At 41.7% G+C, this 9,733-nt stretch overlaps 1 protein-coding gene across 2 annotated transcripts in view; it reads left to right on the top strand.

Annotated features, from left to right (window-relative positions):
* Positions 1 to 3,784: 3,784 nt before the first annotated feature.
* The window catches only part of ENPP2 (ectonucleotide pyrophosphatase/phosphodiesterase 2), a 60,603-nt gene continuing 54,654 nt past the window's right edge, over positions 3,785 to 9,733 (top strand). For both annotated transcript variants that reach the window (XM_009995362.1, XM_009995361.1), the window contains exons 1-2: positions 3,785 to 3,976; positions 4,283 to 4,385. In XM_009995362.1, coding sequence (XP_009993664.1) covers positions 3,944 to 3,976; positions 4,283 to 4,385 — 136 coding nt within the window. In that variant the 5' untranslated portion in view covers positions 3,785 to 3,943. The remainder of the gene's footprint in view (positions 3,977 to 4,282; positions 4,386 to 9,733) is intronic.

The raw sequence follows: 9,733 nt of genomic DNA, 5'->3' as shown, positions 1-9,733 counted from the left end.
TTTTTCATCTCCAAGCCAGCTTGCCAGCCATTTGAAATCTCTGACTTGCTGGCGTGTTTTGCCTCGATCAGGTAAAGAGGACTTCTCAGTGACCCTATTTTGCAGTCTTCAGTGTTACTCTTACAAGCTGAGCAGATATAGGTCGCTCATCTTTCAGCAACTCTTGTGCATTTTTTCTTGCATACCCAGGCTGTGCAATCGTGTTTCTGGGTTCTGGTATGTGGCTGTAGCCTGGATCCTGGGCTAACTCTGCTGAGGGACTGCTCATCACAGTTCATTGCCCTCCTGCACTGATTCTTACTCTTCTCACCTCTCTTTTTATCATCAGACTGCTGACTCTGGCTGACTTCGCTGTTCTTGCTCTCACACACTTGCCTTCCCTTCCTTCTCTGTCTTTTTTATCAGTTACTGCACTGGTTGAGTGCCAAAGATATTTGGGTTTGATCTAGAAATTCCTATAAAAATATGACTTAAGGTCCATTATACACAGGAAGCAGTTCTTCATCTTAGTTGTGCCTCTTTGGTTTTGCTAAAAAGCCTCAGTGTGTTTTCAGCAAGGTACCCACATCTTCCCATGTTCACTTTGGCTGTGGAAGTTATTTGGTTTCACAGTACTTACTGAGTACTTACTTTCACAGTACTATCTGAGAAGGCTTGATGTGGACACTTCTTGAATTTCTATAATTTATCAAAAGGTTTTGTTCTTTGAAATTGCTTTTTCATGTACCTGACTGATTTTTGTGGCCGCAACTGTATGTGAGAGCTGTGTTTTTGGGGGCAAGAGGTCTAGGACACCTTGGAGAAGTCCTTCAATTTTCTCACTTTCATGCTGCTGTCACACATATGGAAGCTCTGACCCTGGCCCCCCGATGTGGCTGCATCCAGCAGTGCAAAGCAGAGATGAGTACTAAAAGACCTAATTTCTTCAGAGCCCACTCTATCCCCAGCCTCCGACTTAGCCAATACACTCGGTGGCTCTGCATTTTCTTTTCTCATTAAAAAAACTGCTCAAGAAAAAACAGTTTTATATAAGACTGTAGATACAGCCCTTCCTACATTAACTCTGTGCAATAGTGGAACAGAAACCCTTGTAACTGTGGAAACGCTACAGCATGAACTTCTCATAGAAAGTGTCACCTAGTGGCTGGTTGGGAGTTTTGCATCAGGAGTTACAACAATCGAAATAATCGTACAAGCCACAAGACCCAAAAGCCAATTCTTATGTACAATAACCGATGAAGAGACATTTAATATTCTGTTGATCTTGTTAAAAATCTTTTTTAATGTGTTTCATTTAAGCACTAGAACTTGCTCTAAAGCACTGCAGTGTCCAGCAATACATTATTTTAGCCCTAGTCTTTCCTATTCTCATGAGTAAAATGGCAATTAATTGCTAAAAGGTTAATTGCCAGTGATCCCAGCAGTGGAATTTGGCCTGAACAAAATCATTAGTTTCTTTGTGCTAATAAGTTCCTTGTGCATCTGTGAGATGGCTTCAGGCAGAACCCTTGTGACAAAAAGATGATGGTGCTTCTGAATATATGGTCAGTTCAGAGCTACTGGAGAATGTGTCCTACATAACACATATGAAAAAGATTAGCAGTTTCAGAGTCATCATCATCTACAGTTCTAAAGGATATTACAAAGGAAGTTAATTAATATAATATACTTGTAGCATGGATCAGGAAACCCAAAATGGGTTCCATTTATGTGAAACCATGTAGTTTACAAGCTTCAGAGTTACATGAATGGAAAAATTAATTATGTATTTTCAAATCAGTAGAAGTCAGCCATGATGCTGTATTTTTTTGTTCTGTTTCTTGCTTTATTTTTCTTGGTGGTCATTTTTAACTTTTGTAGGAACTTGCAGTCAAAAGAACCAAGCACTGGAGTGTTAGGAAGATACAGGAACAGCAAAGCCTCAGCATCTCCAAAAATGAGCCTGGGCACTCAAAACTGGCTATCAGATTTGAAACTTCAGTTGTGTTTTGCCTGGGTCACTTGGTGACCTGAGGGAGCCAAGCTGAAGGAGAGCTGCTAATTCCCGTTTTGCTCATGAAATCATGAACTTCATCAGCTGGGATACACAGGGAACACTGTTGAACCATTTTATTAGTGACACCTTTGGTTTCCCTTCTGCTGCTGTCACATATTGCTGCACTTACCTGGTGCTTGAGAGTGAAGTTGTTTAACCACAGGATATACCAGAGGCTAAGGGGAATAGTTTTACAGGAGCAGCTAATAAACATTTTGGTCATTACTTTTTTTCTAGACCTCTATGCACAGGTTGTTGTTGTGGTTTGTTGTTGGGTTTTTTTTGTTAGAAAAATATTGCCTATTGTAACCCATTTCTTTTTCAACTCAGCTAGTGATTAAGTGAACATTAGAACATGGGGTTTGTATTTTTGCAGTCCTGGTCTGTGCAAGAACAGGAAAACAATGTCCTGGCGTAACTAAGATGTACATCTTTTCAGGCTAATTACATTTCCCCGAGGCTTGCAGTGCAAAGATGCAGCTGCACAAAGGAGCCACTTTTGGTTAAGAAATTGCATTTAAAAAAAGAATCAGCTCCTAGCAAAGGCTGGCAGCTGATAAGGTGTGGGTAGAAAAGAGGAGGGGTTTTAGCTCTGTCCTGTAAAGCTACACGGTGGGAAGGAGAGAGATTGCAGCAGGTAAAAGGCACCTCTAAACACAGCTCAAAATTATACATGTTTAATATATTGCAAGAAAACTGTACTGTGCTTCTGACTGCCAGTACAGAATATGGGACAGGTCCCAGGAGAAGCTCTGCCCACCCGAGGACTCACAAACCTTGACTCTGTCCCTTTAAATGTAATTGTTAGTAAACACTTTAATGAAAGAAGCTTTCATCAGGGGAAAAAAGTGGCAAACTACACTGCTAAATCGTTTGCCTTGGCAAATAAAATGATATCCACTGATTTGAACCCGAATTCTGCTCAGTATTATCATTTGATTTGTAAACAGAAGCGCTTGTCCAAACAGCCGAGCTTTCTGCTGTTGTTAATGAAAATGGAAAAATGTGGGGCAGAGGGAACATGTCAGTTCCTTTCTGGAAGTCCGCGGCTCCCAGCGACCCAGCTAGAAGTGCCTGCCTTGCCAGGGAACCCAACCCGCAGCGCCACAGGGCGCGGGCACTGAAAAATACCCCCCTGCTCTGAACGGGGGCTGGGGAGGGGGCTGGGGCGGGGGGAACTCCGCTCTGCAACGCAGTGAGAAACTCCAGGAGCACCCTTGGAGAGCGAGATGGGTGCTTGAGCTCCCAAAACCCACCCGGCCGTGGCAAGGTCGGGAGCTGCGAGCTGCCCTGAGCCCCGAGCCCGGCGGGGGGGGACACGGGTGGTGGCACCGGGGTGTTTGCCCTTCGCAGCCCTGATGGGGTTCGGTTCCCTCCCGCTTCTCCTCCGAGCCAGATGGAGACGCATTTGGTTTCTCTTTTAACCATGTTGCTTTTGCGAGGAGAATAAAACGAGCGGGAGCAGCGATTGGCGGCAGCAACATCAGAAAGCCCCGCTTTGCCAGGGGAAACCACATGAAAGCGTGTGTGAGTGTGTGTGAGTGTGTGTGTGTGTGTGTGTGAGAGTGTGAGTGTGTGTGTGTGTGTGTGTGAGTGTGTGAGTGTGTGTGTGTGTGTGTGAGAGAGAGAGTGTGAGTGTGTGTGTGTGTGCGTCTGTGTGTGTGTGTCTGTGTGTGTGTTTGGGGGGAGGGCGCAGAGAGGGGTGATGCCTGGAGCTTCTTGCACTCAGAGCTGCGATTTGTGAGTGAAACATGATGAAATCACCCCCTGGACAAATCACACGAGACTGTCAACCTCACCAGGTGGGATCACTTGTAGCTAATAGCCCGAACTCCCGGAGCAACCAGAGCTCCGCGCTCCTATAAAGAAAAGGCTCCGGGGCTGCCCCAGCTCCCCAGGCAGCCCAGCATGGCCCGGCGGGGCTGCGTCCGCTCGCACCAGGTAGGGGAGGGGAGGGGAGACGCGGGTTTGCTTTTAGAGGAGGAGCAGCAGCCCGTCTCTCCTGAATAAGTTCCTACAAAAAGGAGCGTTTCAGCTTCAGCGAGAGATGTTTTATTCATAAGCCCCTTCTGGTTTGTGTTACTCTCCAAGGGTGACGCTGTCAGCGGCAGCTCCGGTGATGGGAACTGCAGCGCTGGGGAGCCTGAATGTACAGAGCACCATCTCTGCCCCTCTCGCTGTCATGTTCTTACCTCCAAAGTCCCGGGTTTTGCGCAGTTTGCTTACTTTGCTGTTTTACTTTTGCAGGTTGTATCTGTATTTGTTTTTGCCTTTGGAGTAAATGTCTGCATGGGATTTACAACAAATCGATTTAGGAGATCTGAAGAATGGGATGAGGGCCCAGTCTCAGGTACAGTAATGGGCATAAATTGTACATCACAATACCTTTATGTTATATACTGTGGCTAAAAAACCAGTCCTACTCTGAAACAGTAGTTTGCTTGTTCCTTTTCCCTCTAGGATGTAGAGAAGAATAAATAACTCACCGAGCCCGAGTCAGTTGACCTTTGGGACTCACCTATAGGTCTCCTATTTACTTAAACTTTTGCTCTGTGTGCATGTGACTATGGAAAATCTAGCTTATTTTAGGACTGAGCACTGACAGGCTCAAAGAGACCAGTCTCATCAGCTCCTACATAACGTTTGCTGTGTTTTGTGCTCCTCAGTTTCCTTCTAGAGCTAAGAGATACTCCCCGGGGGGTTTAAGGGTACTGGTTGCATTTTGGTAGCGATTGAAGTGGTTTCTGGGAACTTGATTAATGGTTTCAAGAGGGGCTGGTGAGAAAAGCTTTTGGGATTTCTGCGGCTCCTGAGGTCATGCTGGTTTGTGAACAGTAGACGGCAGACATCTGACAGCAGAGAGGGCTGGGGAGAGGAGAGCAGGTGTTCGGGTCCTGCCTGGGCACAGACCTGCTGTCACCGGGTCCTCTGCTCTTCTTGCACCTCGTGCTTGTGTCGTTGGAGGAAAGCAAGAACATGTCACAGAAGGGACTGCTGTTTGTGTTCTGGGGTAGTATAGGGTTTTGTGAGCTCAAGCATAGCCCAACTGGAAAAATATATAACATTGAAAATTAGTGTGTATATATAAATATATACACACACACATATATATATTTGTTTACTTTAAGTAGACTTGACTTGTGTCTCTGTTCCTTTCTTTGGCAGGAGAAAGGAAACCTTTGGTCATTGACTTAGAGCTGGTTAATATAACTGAAGTGAAAGGGCTTAATTTGCAATGTCTGCAGTTGTAGCTTGAGAAATTTAATTACAAAACTGTCCACTGTGGTCAGAGTTTGTTGTGTTCCTCATAATGTGTATGTGTCCCTCTCTCCCCCTTCTTTCACAGGAATTGGTGTCTAATCACAGCCACAATCAGGGCTGCTGATGACTGAGCAGGGGCATTTTCAGTAATCAAAGACAGCAGCTGTGGCTTTTGATTTTTATATAGCAGTAAAAAAATTACCTGAAAACCAAATTTAGTTCTATTTTTATCTTCTAGTACATTAACTGTAGAGTAGTTGTGAAGTGTGTGTAACAGTGATGTGAAGGATTTGCATTCGTGTCCTCAACACCTGACTGTCAGTTGCTTTGCATTCTCTGATGACTATGTAGGCTCCAGGGCAGGGCTGCTCTACTGATTTTTACTGAAGTCCCAAAGGTCTGATGTTGAGGACCCGTTGCAGCTCATCGGTGCCAACCTTGCTGAGCCAACCAGCACTGCTCAACGCCAGCAGGGCTGGGATCAGTAGCTGAGGGCTGCTCCAAATAGCAGAAGGTTTAGCAGCATTCCAGGAAAGTAGGAAGAAATACAGGGTCTCTTGAAAGAGGACGGGATATCAGGAACTTTGGAGTCTACTGAGAATTTGCTTAGAGGTAGGATTGGACCAGCACCTGGCATTGAAGCAGATTGGCTGCTTCTATTGCAGTAACAAAAAACCAGGATGTGATAGCAAATAATAGAATATTATAATTGCAGCTTTCTAAAGGAGAAAGTGAAAGCTTACATGGGCAAGGTGCTTTTTTTTTTTTTTAACTAAAAGTTCTGTGATCAAAGAACCTATTTAGGCTCTTCTAATTGTATAACTTTCAGTTGTACTTGATCAGAAGTCCAGTGCAATGAAATATCCACAAGAAAAGATTAGTTTAAATTCTTTTTCAACTTTGTTCTGCCTTGACTTATATATTTCTAAGTTTCTTGGGGTTTAGAGCTAATTATTTTGGATTGACAAACACTCTTGTTACCAGTGATTATAGCATAGACCAATTTGTTACTTCTCTGGAGGTATGCCATGCCTGAAAGCAAATTTCAGTTTTCATGTAGCATAGAACTCTACAAGTCAAAAAAACCCATGGGTTTGTTTCCTGGTCCCTTACAAATGCATGTCAGAGAAGCACCATAAAGCCTAATCCCCCCTTTGTTCTCTTTTTACAGTGTACAGATATGTAAGCCTTTATACATTTGAAATCTTTAATATTGTTACCCAATAAATTATCTAAGAGATTTTTTATTTTTATTTTTACTTAAGATTTCTAAAAGATATCAGAGAACCAAGGTTCCCATTGTCTTATAACTTTGTCCTTGTAAGTTATTTGTGTTATGAACTTTCTAGACATCTTTGTAAGCACTTCCAGGGCAAATGGCCTCAGTAGTCTCTTGAAACGTGTTCCTCAGTTGTAATAGGATGATAGGTTAAATTTTGGAAGGAGAAACACTGAGTTATTCCTATTCCTTCTCACTGGATTTTTAAGTGTGTCATTGAAAATGGACTGAATCTTTCTTGTATTGGAACAGTTAGGATGTATTTTTTACTTTGATTTTTCATGGAAATGTTAACTTATTGCAATGACATTCTGCAGAAATGAAATGCAAGTTCATAATATGAACATTATGTAGTAGAACTGGTGCTCCAGATGTTTTGTATAGGTATTTTGTTGATCCATGTAGGTTTGATCTGTAGGATCAAAAATGGCAAATTTTTACCAGTTGGTCCTTTCTGTAATGACTGTGAAAGCATGTCTGTAATGCCTAAGTCCTATGGATTAAATACTACTGACAGTAAACAGAGTGGATTTTTAAAAGAACTTAATCAGAGCAAGTTGTTTGATGTGGCACTCTCCAAGATAGATATAATGCCTTTACAATGGAAATGTAAAAACCTCTGTGAACTGAATTAGGAAGGCATTGTTGCCCTATGTAGCTTTTCTCTCCAATTTATGACATAAGAGACAATCCTTAGATCATTGTTCTAAGCTTAGTTGGCCAAAATAAAAATTAAAAATGCATGGAAAAGGATGTGAAGAGTTTTTTATATTAAATAAGGAGGAGAGGATCTTCGTGTTGAGGTTCCTCTGCTTGCTGCACAGTCTTTGCAGGAGCTGTGATGGGAGGTGCGGAATTTTGAAATAGATTTTGAAATAGTGTAAGTTTGTTCTGTACAAGGGTTTCTGTTACTTTGAGAATGTTCACCAGGGATGGAGCTTCTGATATATTTTCAAACTATTGTGCATGCACCAATACCCATGTCAAGGCATTGTGCACGACCTGAAAATCATAGTCTGGCTGCAAAGGCAAGGTCATGTGTGATGAACAAAGAAACGATCTTAATGTATTCAGAGAGCAGAAAAATGAAACCAAGTACTCTTTTATGTTGCTATATGGAAAGTGTCTTACACTGACTCAGGAGGTGTGACTTCAATTTGGGATAATCATTCACATCAGTAATAACTCAGTTGTCAACAGATGTGAAAAATAACAGACAAGTTACATGCATGAAATTTTTCTTATGTGAAATGGAAACCCTACTTGTAGTGGAGTTGGAGGGAATCTTGAACACCTATGCAGAGCTTCTCTATATCCTCAGACCTGGTCAGTTATTACTGAAGTGCTGCTGATAGATCTTGGTCTAACCTGTTCTTCAAAATCTCAAGGATCACAGATTGCACAGCCTCTGTGGCCTATTTATTCCAATGGTTTCCTACAAATGACCTGCTCTTTACAACAGAAAGACATTCCTTGAGCTGCACTTGGTTTTGTCCCTTATGTAATCTACAGTCAAATTTACACCTTTGCTTTCCTAAATGCCTGTTGACAGTGTTTTTTTTGACATTCTGAAATGATCTCGCTCTCATCCCTTTGAAATGAAGAGGGAAACACCAGTGTAAGGGATATAGTGTATGCTAGTACTAACACCATGGATTTGCAGCTTACTGGATCTGTGGTTATCTATTACCTAGCTTCCAAAAGGGAAATGAGTGGAAGAGGTTAAATAACATGGAAATATTATTTAGTAACAGTTTTTTCAGAAGCATTTGGCAGGAAGCAGCTGTTGTTAAGAATAAGGAACATGACTTCATAGAACTGAAGATCTAAGTATTAGCATGCTTTGAAAGAATTCTCATGTGGTTAATTTCTGACATCGTTTTGTGGCCTTATGTCAGCAAAGAAAATACTGATGTGTGTGTTGCCAGCATAAATATACAACCTTTGGCTCCTTGGAACTCCAGATGGCCAAAATATTGATGGTTCACTAAAGGCATGCTAGCAGGGTATGTACCTATAGAGTGAAACTTCACTCTGCATATGTTACTTGCTCTGCTCATTACTGACCTGACTGAAAAAAAAACAAAACAACAACACAACAAAACACAAAAGCAGAGAAAGGCATAGTTGTCTACTACTACCTTCTCCAGCAGTCATGTGAATGTGCCTTGCCACTGCCATCATCCATGACTGCAGCCATGGTAGGTTTGGTTTTCTTGCCCATTATCTTGCTGCAGGGTTGACTGGCTGTCTGGTTTGTGGTTTATGCTGGTGTCCCACCAGTGCTAGTGCCACTTCAAGGGAGGTGGTGGAGCAGTAGTCCCAGGATGGGAGCTCATGAGACATCAGCTACTGCAGTATCACCTCCAAACTCCCTCTTCATCTTTATTTTCATTCATTCTCATGTTGTTGGGATAATGCCATCTTGTTTAGGAAGAGATTTTCCCTAGTTTTATGTGGAAACTAAACTTTCAGCTATGTAATAGAGAAGGGGGAAGAATATGCAGGATCAGAGCAACTGTTTCTCAAAAGAGCCATTGCATCTGTCCTCTTAGAATCATACTACTAATCATGGTGAAGTTTGCCAAAACCAAAATGAAACTATGGCCTAAAAGAAGACAAACCTCAAGACAATTTCAAAGACTTAAGTTTAATAGGTGTCTCAAGAAATAAAAGGCATTGTGAAATTTTCCTTGGAACACCTCAGTTTTTAAAGATTAACATATATTTAGTATTTTATTCCATAAAATACCATTAACCCTGGAGAGTAGCACAACATTTTTCTGCTCTTATGTAGGGTTATCTTATAGAAAACAATGTATAAAATATATGAAGTGTATAAAATAGTAACCTTAGGGAAAAGATCAAAGAAGTACATATCAGCTTTGACAGTAAAGGCCCCTTACTAATAGATTATTGAAGTCTAATACATTATTCATGGTTTTCAGACTGGCAGTCCTGCATTAAGTTATACACATCAAATATATTGATTACTTACAGACTTTTATATTTTATTAATTTTTTACAATAAAAAGCCCTGTAGAAGCCTACCTAAAAGTCTTACTTTGTCTCTACAATAATTTGTAGAGCATCTTATAGTGTTCTTTCACACTTGACATTGATTTGGCACCTTCCACTATAGCAAACCAATTCCTGCT

Source organism: Chaetura pelagica, unplaced genomic scaffold (genome assembly GCF_000747805.2).
Source record: "Chaetura pelagica isolate M959 unplaced genomic scaffold, ChaPel_1.0 scaffold53, whole genome shotgun sequence".
NCBI lineage: Eukaryota > Metazoa > Chordata > Aves > Apodiformes > Apodidae > Chaetura > Chaetura pelagica.
This window is presented reverse-complemented; position numbering and strand designations above follow the sequence as displayed.